This window comes from Aulostomus chinensis, chromosome 8 (genome assembly GCF_037954235.1).
Source record: "Aulostomus chinensis isolate RoL2024-O1b breed Wild chromosome 8, RoL_Achi_v1.0, whole genome shotgun sequence".
NCBI lineage: Eukaryota > Metazoa > Chordata > Actinopteri > Syngnathiformes > Aulostomidae > Aulostomus > Aulostomus chinensis.
This window is the reverse complement of record NC_141327.1, coordinates 14,613,329-14,636,413: the sequence shown is the minus strand read 5'-3', so window position 1 is coordinate 14,636,413 and position 23,085 is coordinate 14,613,329. Positions and strand designations below refer to the sequence as shown.

Here is a 23,085-nt window from a genome sequence, read left to right as displayed (position 1 = left end):
ATGAATGTCTGAAAATATCCCACCTACTCAGCCTGAGGAGAGCCTACCTCGGCCAGTAAACTCAGCTCCATATGCAATTTGACGCCCGCAATTATTTAGTGACATTTTTTATGAAAATTTGGAACCGTTTCGTTTCTGCATGAGGATCCCCATCCAGATATGACGAACTGAATTCAGGACGTTCTAAACTGTAGAGCAGAGTTAATTCAGTTAGTCAACTCGTTTGAGGCATAGCCAGTTTATCCCGACAGATGAACATAGCACTTATTGATTAGCTCATTTTTATTTATACAATTTACATGTACCAAGTAAAATCAGTTAAAAACATTTATCAATATTCAACAAAGGGATGTCCAACGAATTATCATACATTTATGCATTGACAGCTTAGTCGTTACCTATGAATAATCATGTTACTGCAGAAAATAATGGATTAAAGATCTGTAAATACAGAAATAAAAAGCTAACCGCCTAGAAAAAGAAACACACTTTCAGTTGGATTAAGGAAAGACGACTTCCTCAGGCACAGATCAAGAAAACAAATCCTTGTTACAGTTCACAGTGAGATCTTAGATCAAAGCTCTCCCAACCGTCAGTGTCATCACAGTCACTACATTTTATTACAAACTGTGTCCAGGAAATATAATGTTCTTTTGCTGTTATGAATCATTAATCTACATTTCCAAAAAAAATAAAAAAAATGAACTGCCATTTGAGGAAATAAAATCCATCAACAAATTCATTTCGGTTTTCCACGTTGAATTACAATTATTAAAATAAAGTTTAACCATTTTTCTGTCACTGTAAAAACACTACTCAAGCTTTAATATAGAAAAAAATGTTGCGCGTGTCAGTCATATTTGAATCAGAATAATTCAGCCAGTGGAATTTGAACCTTTGCAGTATAATTTTTCTCTTTTGGTTGAAAAAAAAAAAATCGATGGAGGTTGGCCCTTTTAACATTCAGACCAACATAGATTACTTTTCCTTTACTTTTCTTGCCAGGTGCTTTTTAAACACCCACTTTAACTTAAATCTGCAAAAAACACTCTCTCGCATTGAAATAGACGTGAACATTGAACTGCCTTTAACTCTACTGATGAGAAAGCCTGATTAGGGACTTATTGCCCCAAAGTTCTTCATTTTTTTAACATAAAAGGTCACTGGCAAACCTCCAACCTCCCCACTGAGCTTAGCCGCTATCAACAGAGTTAACCCACACACAGAGATAATGTATGTGATGTGGGTGAGACCAGTAAAGCAATGTCAGACATAGGGGTGAGTTGTTAGGCGGTAATTTTAGTCTGAACAAGCTAGTGCCGGCCCAGCTTGTCTGGTAATACCCTTTTGTGCCTTGAAAGCAGATATTGGGTCACTGTAGCATGCAGGTCGGCCAGAGAGCCGAGCAGATACACTCATGGAGCTCCAGTCTCAGAACCTTGCAGCGGGGATTCATTCTTTCCAATTCAAATCTCATTCTTTCAGCAAGCACCCTAACTTGGTACTGTAGGTGTGATGGAACATAAATAGACTGATTAATTGATTTACCCGCCTTTTCCCACGCTAAAGGGACCACTCGGTTTGGTACGACCTAGGACAGTGACTTTAAAAAAGTATCTACTCGCAGTATCAACTTGTTAGGACGGTGCAACATGCAAGCTAACAGCTTCAGAGGACATTTTCTATTCCTGTTCAAATACAAGATGTATTAGGTCAAACAGTATCACCATAACCTTTAACAGGGAGATGTTCATCCATCTTTACTTGACGCACTGCCCTCATTTACAAGGTTATTTCAAACTGGCTGTTATTACCAACCTTATGCAATTCCTTCATGATGCCAACAAACATCGACTGAGGTCATGCCCCTTGACAGTTACCACAAGCATCGCTGTGTCTTTACAGTAACAACCACAAATGATTTTGCTGTCTTTTTTTTTTCCTTCTTCCTAACATGAAGCCCTCTTTTATTATGTAATATTCATAGTAACATTCTGTTCTTGTTAGAGAAAAGGAGTTGGCATTTCCAACTTGTCTGGCACACACACGGGAGAGCCATGAGGCACACAGCAGAGCAGAATGAAGAAATGATGAAGACAAAACTTGCAATGGAATTATTCTACAGAGAAGTGCAGATTGTGTCTAATTTCTAGTGTTCTTAACGATTCTGTTGGAAGGGGTTTCAAAACAATATCCTCATTAGAAATCTTTTTTAGATAGAATTCCCATGTTTGGTTTGGTTTCGACTCCCCTCCAAAACAACATTATCTGAAGATCGTCTCCCCCGTGTGTACAGAATTCCCTCCGCAATCATCATTTAATAGAGGAAACTTAATATAAGAGTACAGCATGGCCTTTGCAGCACCCCCACTGCATTCAATGACCACAAAGTTTGAGAATGAAGTAGGAGGGGCTTGATTCTGTCAGACAACCAAGTACCAGCAGATGGCGAGTGATATGATGAAGTACTTCGAACGTTGCATCTATCTATGCTGCAGTGACAGGAATCAGGATTCAAGGGTCAGCTCACAGTTTGGAACGCAAGGGCTTCAGATACTTGTGGAAGGACTCGTGCACCTGGGGACGCAAGACAGCAATCATGAAGTTGACATCATGAGCAAAATTAGACACGTGTACATTCAGACTACAACAGTGGAAGCTAATCTTAGCAACAAAAAAAAAGCATGAGTTCTACAATTCCTGCCTGTCATCAAATAAAAACATCCAACACACAAATTGAGAAGGTCAGAAGATCTGAAAATGAGAATCCTTCTTTGTCACAAATACTGATTAACCCCTCAGACCAAGGCTGACCTCTGTGGCGTTCAGGGGGGAGCGGCGCGCCCATTCGAACATGTGCTCGTAGACGTTCCCGTCGTATCGTCCCAGGACTGATTTGAGCCTCCGGTCGTGGAAATCAAAGGAATCCACTAGTGCCACGGCGTTTGGCCTCAGCTGAGACAGCAGCTCTTTGATACGAACAGAAATCTGGAGCATCTGAGGCGCACTCAGCAACCCAGCCTGAAATAAAACAGAGGGAGATGTAGATGAGGATGTGCTGCTGGACTACATGCAACTGCCCACACAGTGAGGAAACACACACGAGACGCAGCGGGAACATTTACAGGCCTCAGAGCAAGTCAGTCTTATGTCATTCTCAATTGAAAAACAACCGCCAAGGGCTTACAGAGCCAACACACAAAGACCCCCGCTTTGCTAACACACAAAGAGGCAATTGAAGCTAGTTTTTCCATAAGAAGCGAAACAGTGAGCAACAGTTGTGGGAGTGTGTAAATCATACTGGTTGTATTCATTACCTGTAGGAAGTCTCCAGAGTTCTGTGTGATACCATGAAAAGCGTAGAGCAGAGCCAGAGTTGACAGCACGGAGTGGATGGATGTGACACCAATCTCCCCCAGCTTGTCAGTGAAGAGCTTCACTACGACATAGTGACAGTGGGCCTGACAACAGGAAACAGGAAGAAAAGAAAGAATTTAAGAGGAGCAAGACTTGGAAATATTTCTGAACCTTGTCTTGCCACCTACTAAATATACCAATAAACAACATGCAGTGTATGCAAATTTCACACCATGAAGATCTTTTCAAATATGTGATTGTACAATTTCTTGATGCCAAAACTTGTTTATATTTAGATAAATACGTTTAAACTGAGTCACATTAACTTTTTTTTTTTTTTAAATAGATCAAGAACAAACAATAATGCCCAAGGAAATACTTTTTAGTTGTGTACCTTGAAAATAACAAATGACATCAAGGAAAGCAGATCTAGAACACATGAGATTTAAAGAACGAATCGCAAATGCTATATTCAACCAAGGATTTCATTTTACTTTTAAGTCCTTAAAACAATAAAAGACGGGTAATCGATGTGGCAAATTGCTGTCACTGCAGTATTTGAGTATTATGGTATAAGGTTAAAGACAAAGAAGTGGACTTACATCTGAGGCCCGGACCAGGTCGATAGCACTGTTGTTCCAGGCATCCTCCTGGCTCTTCCTGTGCTGCAACTCCTGCTGGATGCTCTTTGCTGCCAGTTCTACCAAACTACACGCACACACACAGATACACACACACACACACACACACTTATCAAAAATCCTAGACGTTGTGTACGTGCACGTCTCTTCAACTTGATGTCCACACATTTTGATCTTTGACTTAAACATCAAAAGTCTTAGTTTGCACTTATTTCCTGCGAACACTCAAACTATCAAATCTTGTCAGTCAGTAAACATGACTCAGTGACACTTTAAGAAATGTTACATGTGCAGGTCTGATACTGCCAGCCTGCTCACAGCAACGACCGCCTTCGTAACAAGGTAATTGATATTCTATCCAGGTCCAGCAGGGCAGGGCCGACTGCTCGCAGACAGAGGGACTGGACTCTCAATATGCTGAGACAGTGGCTGCATGGCTGAATACGCTGCACTCGGTTCTACAAATGAGAAACATTTTACCCTTTTTAAATAGTAAAATAAATCAACACAGTAAAATCAATATGTCAATAATGTTGTTGTTAAGGGCCACAAACCGTAACTCACTGAATGGGAAACATGTATCAGAATGTCACTCTGTGCTGAAATAAATTAAAATGTTGAGACAGTCTGCTAGCTGGTTGTTCCAACACATTCATCATCATTATGCTGCCACTGACAGGCAGCTCACTCTCTGCGTAAAATTAATATTACAAAAGTTGATTATTACAGTTTTATATGTCTATGTAATGTGGCACCGTGTTAAATGTTACACTCTTTCCCAGCAACTGAATAATTTTCTGTGCCCCTCCCAAATATATAGTTTAATAATTAAACTGCTGGGAGAGTCTTTGGTTGGGGGCATCTGTACGAGCGGCTGTGAGAGGAGCACAGCAGCACCTGTTAGTATCCCCTGAACTGTAAAAGATATGTTTCATACATAAATGATCACCAATCGATATCTTTCAGATGAATAAATTAATCAAAATGTTCAGGGGGATCTTATTAGAGAGAGAGAAATGTTTCCTGGCTCATGAACACAATCAGAATTTCCCTCTTAACTAAGAGACCATGTTTGGTCCCCCTCCACCAGACTGGCTCAGACACTGTTTGTCCTTAGGACACAGCTGCTGACACTGACGGCCAAATGGATTTAGATGTGGCACAGTCTGCCAGTATATAAAGATGTGATCAGGACTCAATGTCATGTCAGGCAGTAAAAAGAACAAAAGCAGAAATATAATGAATAGTAGAATTAAGCAGATTCCTCTGGCGAAAAAGATTCAATCTTAAGCATGATTAATGTTGACAGTTGTCCAACGTCAAGACCTGACACTGAAAAATGCTATGCCCACTGCATCCGCGCTCTTCCAGAGTATCAAGACTGTAGCAGATGTCCATATTCAATATCCTAACACTGAATGGCGATTCACAAGCAGCATCAATACTGTGAAACCACAAGTTGAGAAGGAGGGGGCTGAAGTAGGAGCGCCCTAAGACAATGAACTATTCAAACAAAAATATCAACTGCTTCACAACATAAATCAAAATGTCCAATACAAAAGCCTGGAAACTGAGACCAGGCTAAGGCTAACTAGGTCCTTTCCTCCTAGTCCGTCCTCGTCTCTTACATGGCAGCTCGTAGTTTGTAGACCTCCACCAAACTGGCCAGGTCATTAATGTCCACCACGGTTGGTCTCGATGCGACGGGCTGGGCCTGGATTCTCTGACGCGCTGACTCATTCAGGTATGACACAATTCCGCTAAGCTGCTGGCCAGCTTTAGCCTGCCTGTAGCTCTTCACCAGGTACCTGCACAAAGATACACACAACAGTGTAGGTGGTACAATCTAACATGAGATAATCAACAGTCAACAATGTGTTTGCAGTTGTGAAAACTGATCATTCAAAGCACACACAAAACCGTTGTGTGTGCGTGTGTACTTCATTGTAAGAGTGAGCATGTCAGATAAGAGTGAAATGTGTAATTTCCTTTCCAGGTACCTAATATCCATTTAAAAAGGGAAAAGTGTAAGGAATCAGGTTTCTGAAACTGTCCCTGCTGACCTTTCCAGGGCCGTTAAAACAGCCCATAACAGATTCTATTTTGTATTGTGAGTTGTGTTTGTAATTGCTGTGGGAGGAGTGTGCATTTACTGCAAATGTGGTATGGACGGGCTGCTGAGGGGGAGCTTGTTTATGCCTGTATATGTCTATATTTGTCTCTCTCTCATTCTGTTCCAAGTGTGAGATACAATCTACAATTCTACAATTTCATTTGGCAGACACTCTTGTCCAAAGCGACGTACAGCAATCATTGGGTGAAACAGCAAATTCCTCTGGCTGTGCACGTACTATTTTATGAGTGTATGTGTGTAGAAGCAGCCCAACTGCAGGCACAAGTAATGTTCACTCTAATGTCTTCATAAGAGACGGCGAGCTTGACAGGCGATAGACTCTGTACCTTGCAGTCTGCAGCATCATGACTGTGTTCTCGCCTTCATAGGTGCAGGTAGGTGTGAACTCAACATAGATGTCTGGCAAGGCACTGCTGCGAGAGTAGCCATGGCCACCGCATGACATGCGACACACCTCAATGCCAGAATTGGCTGCCCACGAGGTGAAGGCCTTCAGACCGGCTGACAGAGCATGAAGCTGTAGATGGGAGGTTAAAGAAGGTGAAAATAACTTCACACAAGCATTCACACATGGTATGGACTTACAGAGTCTGAGGCAAAGTTTCCGATGGGGTAGCAGGAGGGGAGGGGGAGATTTTGCACTATAAAAGGTGCATAAATGCAAGTAAATACTTTGTTAAAGTTCATTCTTTTCATATGGGTTATTTTGATACTGTATGGACTGAACACAGAAAAGGAAAAGATTTAGAATAGCAGCTTTTGGAAGTGAAATTTGAGTGGATTAGTAACACAGTAGACTATCAAACTAATATATCAATACGACAACAAAAGCAAGATGTTCACTAAGTGAAACACCCCCCTCTGTTGTTTGCATAAAGCACAAGACAAAATGAGACGGCATTGTACATGCTGTGATGATGTGTCTGTGGAATTCGGGTGGCCTGTAATTTTTACTGTGTGTGTGTGTGTGTGTAGGTGTGTGTGTGTGTAGGTGTGTGTGTGTGTGTGTGTGTGTGTTGAGTCTGAACAGGATCTCCACTCGGTACCTCAGGCAGCTCACTGAAGTCCCCCTGGTTAATGTCTCCGGTGATGCGGTGGTAGGTCTGGCTCATATACTGGCCAACAAAAGTGAAGGCATAAGCCATTGCCAGCAGAGGGAACAACTTGTACTGCTGCGTCTGGTAGTCCAGGATCTGGGGTTCTGGCTCTCTGCAAGAGGATTTAACAAGGTCAAATCTTTAGGAAATCCAAAATTATTACAACTGGAATTATTTTTCAGGTCTCTCACTTGGTTGAGCACACACAAACATATTTTTTTGTTTCATTTTGCAATGATTTCAAAGGGATTTGCTTAGGTGACTCTGTGTATGACTGACCCAGGGCGGATTTCAGACTGCCGACGAACAGCACTGTAGCGGATGGCAATGGTGCAGGACTTGGCGAGGGCCCGAGCTGACTCGCCTACAATTATGGAGCGGATGAATACCATGGTACCGTAGGTCAGCTTGGCACTGGGCGGCTTCAGATAGCTTCCATCTGGCTCCACCTAGTGGACAAACCAAATTACTGTACCTGCAGATACTTCAGTGGTTAAATTCAAACCTATAGCCTCCTTCACACCAAGTTCTCAGGAAAATAATGGGGAAACCATCCAAGGACTACTATTGACTTTCACTATTCGTACATGCAGCTCCAATAAAGATGATTTGCTTCTTGTACCTTTTTACACGACACGTCAAAGCCAGTAATAGGTGGGCAAGATGACATACGATGGGCAATAATACTGTGTACGTCATTCCCGGAAATGTCCCTGCTTTCATTTGAATAACAGTCTTCCCGGCAAATTCCCTGTAAGATGACTCTGCCTTGGTGTGGGAAATTGCCAGTGCAGATTTCTCAGAAAAATTGATTCTGGCTCTCACTCCAATATGGCTCCATCCTTGGAAGGTGCTGGAGCATTTCTAGGAAAAGCTGCATTTGTGAGTTGTGCTTTAATGAAATGTGCTGCACAAGCTCACAAAATCAATCTTTTCTTTAGAGCTGGATGTAATTAGGTCATTTTGAATGAACAATCAGTGTCACTCAGCAAACCGTAATTACAATACTGAGACCTTTTAATATCAAATATCTGCTTATGAATTTTAGTTCAAGTTCATTGTAAAGAACTGCATGGAACCCCTCAAATAGTTGAGCTGTACTTCAAAACCACTCTCAAAGATTAAATAGCCATAAAAATTATACGGCAAACCATTAACACAAGATCCCCATCCATAAATTTATTTGATTGGGAAAAGCTGTTCTTAATTTACAGTATCACCAAAATAATGAGATTACCTTGGCATACTTCATCAGCATATTCTCCCGTGGTATTCGTACATTCTCTAGTTTTAGGAAGCCGTTGTCGACTTCACTAAAGCCAAACTTGGGTCCGATATCTCCAACCACAATACCTAGAAGACAGGGAGCATGAGCACAAGTATGAGGAATACAAAGTAAGGTACAGACACAGGATTGGCTTTCAACTAAACAAAAAAACACATCCAGAGGAAGATGACACAGAGCAATTACCTGGCAGGGGTTCATGTGTGCTCATATCACGGATGGGTACGATGAAAGCATGCAGACCATGGCAATTTCCCTGAGTATAAAGCTGGGCAAGAACGATGGCGTGGTTAGAAGTCTTCCCAACTAGAAAAGAGAGAGAGAGTGAGGGGGTTAATACTGGTTTGCCCTGTGTGCCACTAAGGATTTCTCACCCTTGAAATAAAATGAAAGAACAGCGTCTTTAAGATAACGTCAAAATCGGTTCCGGGAATGTGAATGTACTCACGTCCTCCAGGCCACCATTTGATGGAACTGATTGTAGGACTGTTCAGGACAAACTCCTGCGTGGCTGGGTCGTATGTGGCAGTGGTCTCCAGCCCTCTGAGGTGAGTACCTAAACAAAGACAAAATATCCAAGCCCACAAGACAAATATACACACAATACAGAAGCATTCAGAGAACACAGTGGAAAAGCAAGACAGAAGTCTGTTAAGCAGGTACACCAGTGGCACTACTACCGAAGAAAAACAACTAACCCATAAAAACATGGAAAGATTCATCAACGATATAGTATAGAACAATACTAAATAGTCATACATGAATAAAACACACCAAAAACATCTAAACAGAGAACAAAAAATGAGATATCCAAGTGTAAAATATGCATAAATATGCATTTAGCCAATTCATAAGACACAGTACCCCTGCAATCAATCCTGCCCTCATGAGGATCCTGTTTTAATTGCATCTGTTTGAGAGGACCATTGCTAAACGTTGCCTTTAACCATTATGCTTCCAAAATCCAGAACAAAATTCTACAAAACTACAAGACTACAAAACAGTGCTGAGCCCCTTTAAATCTAAAGTCAACAGTTATCGTCTTACAGTCGTTTCAGCCAAATTTTGGTTGATCATGAGTCCGTCATTTGCCTTTATTTTGCATACTTTGATCATCCTATTGTTTTCCGTTTGCTGTGTTTGATACAGTACCTATTCCTGCATTTATAAAACAGATTAAATAAAACCCAAACCTTATGATCCTCATAAAGGGGGGATTGATTGCAGAGATGTTGTTAAGTATTGTACAGTTGCTGAGTTATGTATACAGCTTAAGTTCTGTTCTTGTGGCCAAAATAAAAAGTGATTATTTTAACTCCTTTGAAAAGGGTCCAACATAAAGAAGCAACATTGTGCACCTTGTAGATGTTTGACAGATCTATAAACATATATAACATGGGTAGAAGCATGCAGACGCTTGATTAATTTGGAATTTACACCCACGCAACGAACAAAGGTATTGTGCGTACATAAACCCATTTGTGAGCATGCAGGTGATCTGTAGAAGTCACTGATTCATTTAATACTTGCAAGGGATTTGTGGCACTAGCAGAATTTAAGATTATGATTTTATGTAGTGCTTGCAGATCAGATATCCTGTCTCAGTGATGGGATCTGGTCCGTAGCCCAAGACAATCTCTAAGCCTTAATAAAGATGTTTTTCAGATCATAGTTGACCAGCTTCCATCTTCCTTTGACGCAGTCCTGCCCACATGCAGTTTGTTCAGTGATTTCATTGGATATTCTGGCTGCTGTCAGCATAATGTTAACTTGTATGAGTATGAATAAATAAGATTATTTTCTTTACCTTCGACATGCGGTGAACTTTCTCAAATCAAATTCAACGGATATTAGAATGCAAACACATAAACTAACCCTAATTGCAACTATTCCAGTGTTAAAATGCAACTCTCGCTTATAATTCAGCACAAGTGGCCATTGCCATTATTACTGATTACAGTTGACTTAAATACTCTTCCAGTGTGGTGATCTTGACTTCAAAATAAAAGCAGCAATGCTGATATTGTTATGGTTTATGATGTTAGTAGCTAAGCCAATGCCACTCCAGCTCTCATTTGTGTTCTGAAAATGTATTTGACTTACTCACTTACCCCCCCCCCTTTATAACATGCTTCCCTTGTTTTGATGGCAGTATTGATAAGCACTGACTAAATTTCAGCTTACGCACAATAGACTTTGATATTTAAAAATAACACATTTTTTTAAGACAGAGGACAAGTTGACTGCCGAAAACAAGTTTCGATCACAATGCTAGAACTTAGTAATATGTCGTTTGTATTTCGTAACTCTTCCTAGAATTTTTAAATTAATCATGCTGAATCGAGGAGGCTTGAAACCAGTCATTGAGACCAGAATCTCATTAGGAAAATGCTTACTGAGGCAACAGATCAAGTGAGAAGTTTTTTTTTCTGACTTGTAACCTATTTTTCAAGCAGAGATGCCCCCTAATGGCCATTACAAAGAATGCAGTTTTAAGGGCAATGCATTCACACCTCAGACCAGAAGGTGAGTCCGCTCCTTTCATGTTGTCTCCATCATTACCGCACAGTTAAGAGGTTATCTTATGGCACTAAAAAAAAAAAAAAAAATCAATCAAATTGTCCCTGCTTCCTGATGGTGAGGCCTAATGAAAAAAACACTGTCTAGTGCAAAACATGATGGGAACTTCGGACTCCACTGTCGGGTATTTTACCATGGCCCATCTCAGTCTGAGCGTAGGTGCCGATGATCTCTAGGTTCCAGGCAGGCATGAAGAAACGGTCCATTTGTTCTGGGGTGGCCTGGTTAAGCAGTGTGGGCAGGAACATCCCCAGATGCAGATCCAAGGGGTCTGGCCTGCCTGGGTGCACACAGCTAGGCCACACAGGACAGGGGCAAATGGAAAAGAAAACCATATGATAATGCCAAAAAAAAAAAAAAAAGGCACGGAGGGGAAGGATGAATAGAGCATTTTTGATTAAAGCCAATTTATATGTAGTGTAAGCCAAGTGAAGATGAATGCAAAAGAAAATAGTTGGGAAAACAAGCAGTGAAAGCGGAGGAGAAAGAGAAATTACAACAGTTTGTGAGCATGTCATGCGCATTCAAACAGATGATTTGATCATATGGTCATAATTTGGGTTTGATACATCACTCATTTAAATGTCTTTTCAGTAGCTGCATGCAAAAACTCCCATGTGTGAGCTGATTTGCATTTTCCACTGATTTGGCTACATTTACGGCCAAATTCACACCAACTGGTCAGATGTGAATGGCTCGTTCTTCACTACCCGATTGAAAACGAGTCTGCCAACACGCCACCTGAAAGCCAGCAAACTTTTAATTGAAGCTTTCAATGAACTGAATATGGACCAAAGTTGGCCCCCCTCATCCGTTTATTTCATGCATCTCACAGGTTCAATTACTCCTTTTATGCAAGTAATGACAAGATATGTTCTGACATTTAGATACTGCGGTAGTCTTGGCAAATAATGATGGCTACACAAGAATGAAAATAACACCCTTCGGGCAACAACAGAGTAGGAGGGGGCAAGATTAGGTCTGAAAATATATACCGGCCAAAATACAAATGCAAATAAAATGTTTATTAACCAGGACTAGCACATTAGCTCTAAGCTTTTGATCCTGCTTTGCATGGACAAAATGCAAATAACATCCACTTGGCTGAATCATAGAGAAGCACTAAACAATAGCTGGCTTGGCCTACTTACTCGGACCATGGATTTCTCAGCCTCTCACATTACAAAGGGATATTCAGTTAGAACAGAACCTCATCACGGGCCGCCACATATTTCTGCACGACTGTGTGGATTTCCTCACAGTTAAGCAACAAGTAAAAAGAAATGTGGTCAAGCACGTCTATGACCCAACAAAATATTGCTTTTGATTTCAATTTCATTATGTTTGCTGGAAACAGGGAGACATGGTAAACCTTCCTGTGACGGCACATACGGATGTGCCATCCTGGAGTAGCTGGATTGCCTGAACCTAAGTGAGCTGCAGGCATTGCCTCATGCTACCAACAGTGACTTGGCACTAAAAAAAAAAAAAAAGCAAAACTTCAGAAAAATCAGTCCGGAAGGATAAAGAGAGGGAAATCGTCTGCAGCCACCACCTGCAAAACCATTCTCTTTCGGGGGGGTTGTCTCACTGTTGATTGTCCTGTCCACCTGTTGTCTCTCAGTAGCACCAGATTAGATCAAATCAATTCACAATCAATTCCACTTCCCGATCAGACAGACTGATATCCCACAGGATGAATCAACTTGGTGTTCGACTGTGATTACTGAGTTTTCCCCTCATTTCTTTGAGCTGTAAATATTCTAACCCTAGGCAGAATTTACAGACTACAAAATAACAATTGTGGGAAAACACGTGCAACTTTGAATTTTCTGCATAACTTGGATCCGTCAAACACAAACAAGAAATCAGTAAAACTCCTCCCCGTGTTACACACAATTTCCTTTTTTCACGCCCCCCCCCCCCCCCAAAAAAGGCTACAACACAATTCCAATTTTTGCAAGTTTTCAGCCTCCTATTTCAAAAGCCTTTAAACAACAAGGAAGTCAGTAAGTCCTGGACTGACCGTGACCCATCTCAGTTTGGGCATACGTGCCCAGCACCTGGAAGGACTCTGCCAGAGGCAACCATTTCAGGGACTGCTGAGGGTCACACTGGCTGTACAGGGTTGGGAGGAACATGTCAAAGTGCAGGGCCATGGCTTCAGGTTGATTTCCTTTAACCATACTGGGTGGAGGAAAGGTAACAAGATCAACAACTGGAGGTTAGACGTGCTGTTATTCAAGTGTTGGGAAACTACTGTAACTCCTTGGTGACATCACTCTGTTTTGAAGCCCTTGAAAACAAAATAAGTCATGTAAACTATAAGGAAGGTAAGAAGGATAATTTGGGAGCCATATTTCAAGCTTTGCCAAAAAGCAGCCCACAGTGTCAGGCTTTAAAAACCCCTGTTCTATATGGTTCCTCAACAGCTGCGCTCCTACAGGAGAATAAATGACGTAGAGATGCACAGAATTATCAATCACATATTGCTAAAAGGCTATATTGGCCTGTTTAGCTGATAAACAAATAAGATGCCGTTAAATGATGGTAGCGGTAAATATTTATCTGTAAATGTAGAATGAGGTTTCATAAAATTTGTGGGTTTTGTTTTCTTGTTTTGCGATTCAAATTTGTCTGTCAATAAAGGGGGCATAATTAAACAGAATATACACACGAACAAAAGAAAGGGCATCAGCTGTTGGCCAAACTGTTACTTTAAATATTATTTTGGTGTTTAATAATTTTGATAAAAATCATAACAGGGTTTTGAATATTATTTTGCAAAAGGGAATGGGGATCAATTGAATTTTAGGAGACTATGTATCCTGAGGTTGTACGGGGCGACACTAATGCAGTACAGTTGACAATGCAGCTAAAATTATATAGGAGTGTTAGGGAGAAATTACCAACTCATGCTAAAATAAAAATTACAGCAAAACATGAGCAGCTCTGAATTTTTTGCATAATTTGGATCTGTCAAACACATACAAGCAATCAGTAAAACTACTCCATGTGATAAACACAATTTTTTTTATTGCCCCAAATTGGTTGAGGCTACAACACAATTCCAATTTTTGCAAGTTTTCAGCCTCCTATTTCAAAAGCCTTTAAACAACAAGGAAGTCAGTAAGTCCTGGACTGACCGTGACCCATCTCAGTTTGGGCATACGTGCCCAGCACCTGGAAGGACTCTGCCAGAGGCAACCATTTCTTGGACTGCTGAGGGTCACACTGGCTGTACAGGGTTGGGAGGAACATGACAAAGTGCAGTCCCAGGGCGTCAGGTTGATTTCCTTTAACCATACTGGGTGGAGGAAAGGTAACAAGATCAACAACTGGAGGTTAGACGTGCTGTTATTCAAGTGTTGGGAAACTACTGTAACTCCTTGGTGAAATCACTCTGTTTTGAAGCCCTTGAAAACAAAATAAGTCATGTAAACTATAAGGAAGGTAAGAAGGATAATTTGGGAGCCATATTTCAAGCTTTGCCAAAAAGCAGCCCACAGTGTCAGGCTTTAAAAACCCCTGTTCTATATGGTTCCTCAACAGCTGCGCTCCTACAGGAGAATACGGCCACTTACACACCAGAGATGTCTGGTCCGCTTTAAATGGATAAGAGTTCATTTCCTCAAATTGACTGCTTTGTTTGGGCAGGTGTGAAAGCTCATCCAAACTCTGGTGCAGCCCAAACAAGCGGTCCGGTCCGCCTGAAAACATGGGTCTTGGTTCGCTTGCGGTGGGAAATGCAAACGGACAATCCAGCGAACCAAACAGAGGAAGTGAACAAGAGGTGAACAAACCAGCTGAAGGGGATGGATTTCCGTTTCTAGTCCTGGCCAATCGATGAGCCAGGTTTTCTTCTTCATTGTGCTTTTTTTTTTCTTCCTGGTCAGTGCTCGTTTCAGGCAGTACCACCCCAAACAAGCTGCTGTTATAACTGCATGACATGTTCCGGACATTTTGGTCCACTTTCAAAAGTGCAACGGGAAAGAGAACCAAACCAAATGAAGGCGTGAAATTTTTCTGCATTCCCTGCCCAAGTGCACCGAGTTCTCCGACTGTCCTGGTGTGGCTGTGCCCTGAATCATCCAAAGTATGGATGCACAGACTTATCAGTCACATATTGGTAACAGGGAGAATTAGCCTGTTTGGCCAATATCAACAAATAAGACAGCATTAAATGACAGTAGTTGCAAATGTTTAACTGTGAATGTAAAAAGTCCCATTCATCCATCCATTGTCTTCCACTTATTCCTGTTAAGGGTCACAGCATCTACGGGCAAGAGGCGGGGTTCACCCTGGACAGGTCACCAGTCCATCACAGGACCAACACATAGAGACAGACAACCATTCACACTCACAGTCACACCTACGGTCAATTTAGAGTATCAATCAGCCTCGTCCTCTCTTGATGTCTTTGGACTGTGGGAGGAAGCTGGAGTACCAGAGAGAACCCACACAGGAACAGGGAGAACAAGGAGACTCCACACAGAAAGATCCTGTGATGGAGCCGGGACTTGAACCTGGAACCTTCTTGCTGTGAGGCCACAGTGCTGACCACTGCACCACCGTGCAGCCGAATGTAAAAAGTCTTTTCATAAAATTGTATTGTTTGTTTTTTTCTTGTTTTTGTGGAATTAAAAAGTATCTGTCAATGAAGCGGCCGTAAATAACAAGACGAACAAATAACACAAACAAACAGAAGTATGGGCATTTGGAGCAGGCAGCCATGAAGCCTGTGCCGCCAGCAGCATCCTGAAATAAACCATCCATCACTTATTTGTTTAATGGAGCGTTTGGCAATCTTTGTACTCTTGAGGGTCATGTGGTTGTGACGTGTGTGGGTTCAGGCTTTCCCCAGCCAGACATCTCTCTCATTCAGATTCAAGGAAAAATAATCCTCCTGAAGGGAAGATTCATGGCATGGCTCTTGTATTATACTGCACTAGTTTAATCAAGGCGTGTCTGAGACAGTGGCAAGTGAAAAGGTTGGTTTCTTCTAGTCAAACCAAACCAACTGCTTCACTCCCAATCGAAGCTTCATCACCCTGTAACAATGACAATGACTTCTGGTCACTTTTCACTTCATCGTAATTCCGACTAAATCACTGATAATCGCACTTCATTGTAATCCGAGTTTGTCATTTAAAATGTGATCGAAAGTAATCAAGACAAAGGAATAAAACGCTTCATGTGTCATCAGTATATAAAAAAAAAATGAAACTTTTAATTAAATCATTTGCCCTCTGCATTTTTAGGTTTTTCAATCCCGGATAAAACCAATCTTAAAGGTTGACTGATTAAGGTTCCCATTGTGGGTGGAAAAGGAGTTGGCTCCCGGTTTGCTTGTTTCTGTTGCGTGTCACATTTGACGTTACGACCGCTATCGATCCACAAAGCTAAAGTGAAAGGTGTGGTCAAAAAAAGCACCACAAGTTTTTCTGTTTTTCAAATTCAACACGGCCTGACAGATGTTAGAGAGAATCTTGAACAAAGAAAGGTTGGTTTGAAGTCACGAAAGTTACTGGCGGAAACAATAAGCTCTCACTGGCTGCATGTATATTGTTGATAGCGGAGCTCTGACTGCTTGCTGTAATAGTAATAACCCTAACCCTCACTGGGAGTGAATGCTGATTGAAGCTGTTCAGTTTGAAAACAGATACTAGTTAGTGGGGGGGGGGGGGGGGGGGTAGGAAAGGGGTTTGCATTCCTTGAAATTTACTAGAGCTCTACTACTAACCAGGACACACAGCTGGGCAAGCAATCTACTAGTGTCATTAATCAGATCAGACCTTCGTAATTAAAATCAGAATAAAAAGATGTTAACTGTGAACTACAATTTGCGAACAGAAATCTTGGAAATGCAGAATGAAAACGGGGTTGGGCTGATGACCATGTTGTCACGTATTACCAACGAGGTTATGATTTCTGTTTGTAAAATGGATGAGGGGTTAACTGACTTCCACGGAGCACAGAGGAAGGTTGTCGTGTGGGCAAAGGAAGCATACATTGAATTCTGACTTCCACAAAAACACATTGAGAGTTACTTTTGCTGCCACTGTGTAAGATAAAGCATTTTTCCAAAATGACAATCACATAGACAATGGCCAACACTGAAACCAAAGCACACTAGAAACTTGACACTCTAATCATACAAAAATGTTGCTTCTGAGTGAGTCTCCCACTTCACGTATCTAAAACGGTAAAGCACCTGGTCTTAGGTGGGAGCTACACCCAAAAAAAAACAACAACAACAAAAAAGTTTTAACAAGTAATGCATTTGAAAGTTGGACAAAGTTGAAATTCATTTAAAGGGTGATGTATTATATTGTAAAACGAGTGAGAGTTATGAGCCTGCATAACCTCTAACACAGTTTTAATCTTAAAATGACCTTTGCTCGAACAGAGTGGGTTCACTTAATGTCTACACACGACTCCAGAGCTTCCCGGTCAAGCTACAATTTATGTAACTTACGTCAACATTGCATTTGAAGACATTAATGTTTTGAGACAGAACAGGGACGGATGTGATACCTTTGTTAAAATGCTCCACTATATTTGACCCATTTGAGGAGAGAGAATCAACATTCTTCATTTTTACATGAAGTTCCACTGTCCTGTTATTCTTTTACACACCGTAGATGTAAAATGCCTTGTTCCTTTGATATCTTTAATTAATCTGGAAAATATAAGATGGTGTATTGCACGTGAGTGAACCCACAATCCAGGTACATATCACCCTGACTTTATTTACTGCACCTTTACGCCACTACATTGCCTGAATCTGGAACTGGAGAGAATGCGGAGTCGTTGAATCAAAACCCCGCCTGTCACTGCCCTGACTTTCATCTGGTTTTATCCCAGTGCTTGCAGATGAACTGCTCTTTTTCAACTCTAACCTCAAAACACATCTTTTTACAGTTGCTTTCAAATGATGTGATTCTTACTTCTTCTTTTTTTATTTCTGTGCTGTGGTTTTTGACTGTCTGTGTGGGCTTGACTCGCTCAGCCTCACAATGGCATACAGAGGATCTGTCTGGATCTGCAACATGGAAGCCAGTTGAGTGTCGGCCTCACATGATGGTTCCTTCGCCACATACCTCTTATAGCAGTAGATCTCCTCGGGATCTGCGATGCCATACTCCCTCAGCTTCAGGATCATTTGGGCACTCTTTTTAACAGCTTGGTCATAGCGCTCACTGCGGGACAAAAAGTTTGGGTCCTCCTCCAGAAAGTCCGGGTCACTGAGGACCATTGACTCTGCAGCAACAGAGTAAATTAAATCAGAAATGTATAATTGTATTCTATTCTATAGAGCTTTTTTTTCTTCAACAGCTGTGTCCAAATTCAGGAAAATAAAACCTTTAAAGTAGGGAGGCACTGATTCACCGGCCATCTACTGGTATCCGCCGACATAAGTCTTCATACTGTCTATCAGCCTTTCAGCAAATAACATGACGCTGGGTTCAATTCATTTAAAGTTTCATAAAAGGATGAAAAACTTTTAAAAAGTTCTGTTTCTTTTTTTATTTCATAATAAAATGTCTTTGGTAGTGGAGGGGACATAAATCAGAGAAGACTACACTAGATACCAGAAAAAATAAGTGTGAACCAGCTACTGACTAAACTTATTGTAAACGTTCATCCCCAATCCAAAAACTGCATTTGCAACTAAAAGCTGAGTCTTTTTTTGCTTGACAACTTGTGCTGCCATCAGCATCCTGTAATCCATCAACCATTTGTTCTGTTAATTGCTCTGTTAATCTTGGTACATTTGAGTAAGTCATTTCCTGATAATAATCCTGGAAATTTGGAACCACGCTGATACTAAACTGTCTAAGATGAACTGGAGGTTGAGGGGTCAACAGAGACCCCCTGTGCCTGAGATGCATGACCCCACGGACATAATTTACTAATAGTTTTACTAAAATGCTGCCTTCAATATGTTAGAAGATAAAGAAAACAACACCACAAAAAAACTCCAAGTAATTGCAAAACTGTATATAGAAACTGAAGACCAAACTGGAAATGTCCCCATAACTTTAAGGGTGGGCCATAACATCATCATCGTTGTGCTAATATCGACAGAGGTTACAACACTAAAGTGATTTTGGTGAACAACAAACATCAATGGCAGCTGCTAGCTAACCGTTCGCCGATTTAAGCATCGTTTTCAGGTAGCTTTCAGCCCCCCTACAACACTTATTTCTTAGTAAACATCATTTCTGTCCATCCAAATGTCAAGTGTCGACAAAACGACAACAGCGGGACAGGACGTGAGCTAATGGGGACATGTGCAACTCACCTATTTCACGTCTCCTCTTGGTCTTCTCAGGACCACCTTCCAAAATGTGGGTCAGTTTCTCGGCATCAAAAGTGGCGTTCTGCCTCTCTTTGAGAATATCAGGATTCATGTCTATGTAGCAGGCTAAAATTTCACTTAGACTGAGGAAAAACGCGGAGGGAACTGTGTTGTACAGTTTCCAACAACCTGACGGATCCTCCCAACCAGAAATGACCTCGGCTCTATTATGCAGCTACAGAGGCGGAGGACTGCAAGTCACATGACATAATAAGTACTTCCGCAACCGTCACTACGCGCATGCGTGATGCAGAAAATTACCACAAACTGCGAACAGATCAGCCACGATGCTTCCCGCGGCTGCAGCTTTTCATTTTCCCTGGGAGGTGAAGTCTGGGTCGGTATTGGAGGGAGAAGCCGTGCGGACATTTGGCAGGTGAGTTTAGTTTGTCTCTCAAATTCATTCTTCGGTTTCCAGTAAAATTGCTTGAGCTTTAGCCTCATGCGGTCACTGAGAAATCGTATTTCGTCCTATTCCCACAAATAATACAAGTTTATAAATATTACACATATATAGAATATTTTAAATAGTGCCAACTTCTAGTTTATATATCGTTATTGATGGCAGTCTGATTAAAATTATTACAATTTTAGTACTTTTAAATCTGGTTTTAATATGCGCTTGAAAGGACTGGGATTTGTTCTCTCTCTCTCTCTCTCTCTCTCACTCACACTCACACACACACAAAACCACCGTTGTACTTGAACCTTATTGAGCACATTCACAGTTACAGTTATTCATTCCTAAGCCCTAACCTGAACCAGCACAACTAAACCCTGACCCTCAGCAAACAGTGTTTTCATTTAAGCATCATTCTATAATGTTGGCCGACAGCCATGATAGTAATATGAGCCTGTCATTGGCTAAAAATGTTGCCCATGACGAATACATTGCAGCCTATTTTGCGAACTGCAGTTTCCCGTTAATGTTATTAGCTTTAAAAATTGTGAGGAGCGTTTTTATTTTTGAATTTCTCATGAAACGATTACAATGATGTCACCATGCAATCGCCTCAGAAATGCTTTGTATGGCAGATGATATCTACAGGTTTTACCCCTCAGGTTGCGATCCCAGGTTGCAACTTTAGTGTGAAAATCCTGCATAGACAATAAATGTTTCCATCACCGTGTGTCGAGTAGACGAGTGGGATGGGTGGGGTTTAGGGGGTCCTCCAAGGTTTTGTAAGTGAAATCTATAACAGCGCGTAATCGTTTATAAAACTGCAATATTTTTATTTAAAATTCATTTTTTGACTTCTGATTGAATTTCCGAGAGATGACCGTAGACAGAAATCTGAATAAATGTAGTTCCTCAAAACAGTCGTGAACAGTACCTGAGTTAATGTACTCGGTTTCTGTTCACTGGAGGATGAATTACTGACGTCATTGTACGACTTGTTAATGAATAGAACAGTATACGTCTTTGGCCAGTTGAGATTTATCTTCAAGGCTGATTAAACCCTTTGCTGGTTTGCTTGGTGTTCCAGACTAACCTGCTACGACGCGCAGCAGTCCAGGGCAACCCTGTCAGCTCAGCATGCTTCAAGGGAGCACCGTGTGGTCATCAACACCTTGTTTGTGGAGCCCTTTAATCCCATAAGTGGGGCTCAGTACTTTGTTCTGGGGGAGATCGAAAGCATTGAGGGTAAACAATGACTTTCTCATCTGTTACAGCTCTGGGATGTTGAATACTTTGTTAAGATTCCCAAAAAGCAGTTCCTCTCGTGTCTGTAAATCATCCGAACAAGAAACTGACATAAATCTGAAATATTTCTCGTCACCAGATGTGAAAGTATCTCTGAAAAGTATTTCTTCTGAAAGTATGATGTCATACATGTATAATATTGAGAATGTCCAGTTCTTCGAAACCTGAGCCACTGAGTGTGACAAATCAACAGTTCTGTTTGATATCTGGCAGTTGAATCTGAATATTATATAAAGGTGAGTTTAGACACACTAGAGGTAGCAGCATTTGATCTGTAATTTAAAAAAAAAAAGAAATCTTTGCAGACTTTGTATTTTCTTTGTTCTCATGGACATTAAAATGACACAGGAACATGAATTGTGCAATCGTGTGTGTGTGTGTCTTACAGAAGTTGATGTGATGGTCTGCGCCCGCGTGCTCAACTGTGTCGATGGCGTAAACGTGGCTCTGCTACAGAAAGCCATTAATGAGCAGAGGAGCTTCTTGAAGGAGAGGGAGAACAAACAGGAGGATGCTGCTCAACCTCCGACTGCTACCTCATCTGACACTTAATTTTTCATGTTTCTCATCATGTCAAGTATACTAATTGGTAAATCCAGAGTTACTGCCTGTTTTGCGCTAACGGAAACTCAAATGGACTCGATGAGTATTTGGTCATGTGGAAAAGATTTGTTTACCTGCTGTTCTATCACTATCTTTTCTACTTCCGACCATAACAGTTTTCAGCACTTTGTCCAGTTCATTTTTGATATAAGAATTGATTGGTTTTGGTCCATGAGATAGTGAATATGTATTGCATTTGTTATATTTCGTTGTCATATCAAGTTGAGACCAAGGGGCGGCACGACTCAGGTAGACTGGCCGTCTAGCAACCGAAGGGTCACTGGTTCAATCCTCACTTCCCCCTGGTGACCATGTCCAAGTATCCTTGAGCAAGATACTGAACCCCTAATTGCTCCTGATGGCCCTGCGATGGACTGGTGACCCATCCAGGGTGAATCCCCGCCTCTCGCCCAATGTCAGCTGGGATAGGCTCCAGCCTCCCCGCAACCCTTAACGGGCAAGCGGTATAGAAAATGGATGGATGGATGGAAGTTGAGACAGTTTTTGAGTGCTGCTATTTCATACAATAAAAGCTACCAATCTGTCAGTAAAAATACTTTTTGAAAATGTCATTTTAGTATTTCTAATATCAAGAAATCCAGTTCTATTCACTTGTGTTAAATCAGCAAAGAATTTCGAGGTATGAATCGCAAACGCTCCAGTTGACGTCTGTCTTTTAGGTTTGCTGCATTTTAGTTGTCAAGTATTGTAAACAATTGGATTATTAAGTCACCTCGGAATAAAATGATTGAGAAGCACAGGGCTGTTTGTCAAATGTGTGTATGGTTCAAATAAAGCTTTGATATTTTTGGCACTAACTGAATTACTTCACTGCTACTGCATATCAAAAGATCTTTTGTCATTCAACCAAGTCTGGTGAACACTTTCAAAGTAAAAGTAGATTGAAATTAAAACTCAAATCAGTTCTATTCATAAACCAGCTGTTCATGTACACTTGGAGTGGAGCAGAGAGATTTTACTTTAATATATTTGCAGTATTTAAACTTGGAAACAAAAGTTCACCCACTGCCTTAAAAATATGAGTAAACTTAACTTGAAATTTTTTTTAAAAAATTCTTATATGCATTAAAATAACTTGCTATACATTTAAATTCATCTCACAATTTCAAGTTGAGACACCTTTAGTTGTATTCATACAAATTGCCATTTCAAATTGTGATAATATTTTTAAAATTTCTTCTACTTACTTCGTCTACTTTTTTGATTAATTCCTTATCTTTGAAAATACTGGAAAGTTTGACAATTTCTGTGACATCATCACCTACTACCCTTCCTTTTTCCATTTTTTTCAACCCAT

At 41.0% G+C, this 23,085-nt stretch overlaps 2 protein-coding genes across 4 annotated transcripts; one reads left to right on the top strand and one right to left on the bottom strand.

Moving 5' to 3' along the window:
* Nucleotides 1-254: 254 nt before the first annotated feature.
* Nucleotides 255-19,629, bottom strand: acox1 (acyl-CoA oxidase 1, palmitoyl). Of its 3 annotated transcripts, none has more exons than XM_086211139.1 (14): nucleotides 19,403-19,629; nucleotides 18,198-18,357; nucleotides 14,241-14,401; nucleotides 8,963-9,070; nucleotides 8,701-8,820; nucleotides 8,467-8,582; nucleotides 7,509-7,678; nucleotides 7,179-7,341; nucleotides 6,459-6,649; nucleotides 5,627-5,806; nucleotides 3,960-4,065; nucleotides 3,318-3,461; nucleotides 2,815-3,021; nucleotides 255-2,577 (listed from the first exon to the last, which is right to left on the bottom strand). In XM_086211139.1, exons 1-14 carry the CDS (start codon nucleotides 19,509-19,511, stop codon nucleotides 2,527-2,529), a joined length of 1,986 nt encoding a protein of 661 aa, XP_086067265.1. In that variant the 5' UTR covers nucleotides 19,512-19,629; the 3' UTR covers nucleotides 255-2,526. The 3 variants fall into 3 exon arrangements, with proteins under 3 accessions (XP_086067265.1, XP_086067264.1, XP_086067266.1); XM_086211138.1 differs by lacking the exon at nucleotides 14,241-14,401 and adding an exon at nucleotides 11,228-11,388 and having other exon boundaries at nucleotides 256-2,577; XM_086211140.1 differs by lacking the exons at nucleotides 14,241-14,401; nucleotides 18,198-18,357; nucleotides 19,403-19,629 and adding an exon at nucleotides 13,121-14,221 and having other exon boundaries at nucleotides 256-2,577.
* Nucleotides 19,630-19,714: 85 nt separating this feature from the next.
* On the top strand, nucleotides 19,715-22,558 carry ten1 (TEN1 subunit of CST complex). The gene is made up of 3 exons (XM_086210166.1): nucleotides 19,715-19,835; nucleotides 20,947-21,104; nucleotides 21,553-22,558. Exons 1-3 carry the CDS (start codon nucleotides 19,747-19,749, stop codon nucleotides 21,714-21,716), a joined length of 411 nt encoding a protein of 136 aa, XP_086066292.1. The 5' UTR covers nucleotides 19,715-19,746; the 3' UTR covers nucleotides 21,717-22,558.
* The last annotated feature ends 527 nt before the right edge of the window (nucleotides 22,559-23,085 follow it).

Excerpts from the sequence above, each read along its gene's own strand:
- ten1 (XM_086210166.1), top strand. The coding sequence starts at position 19,747 with ATGCTTCCCGCGGCTGCAGCTTTTCATTTTCCCTGGGAGGTGAAGTCT. Across the intron at positions 19,836-20,946 it reads GCCGTGCGGACATTTGGCAG|ACTAACCTGCTACGACGCGC; the intron begins GTGAGTTTAGTT and ends TTGGTGTTCCAG. Across the intron at positions 21,105-21,552 it reads GGAGATCGAAAGCATTGAGG|AAGTTGATGTGATGGTCTGC; the intron begins GTAAACAATGAC and ends TGTGTCTTACAG.
- acox1 (XM_086211139.1), bottom strand. The coding sequence starts at position 19,511 with ATGAATCCTGATATTCTCAAAGAGAGGCAGAACGCCACTTTTGATGCC. Across the intron at positions 14,402-18,197 it reads GAGATCTACTGCTATAAGAG|TATGGTTAAAGGAAATCAAC; the intron begins GTATGTGGCGAA and ends TCCTCCACCCAG. Across the intron at positions 7,679-8,466 it reads TGCTGATGAAGTATGCCAAG|GTGGAGCCAGATGGAAGCTA; the intron begins GTAATCTCATTA and ends TTTGTCCACTAG.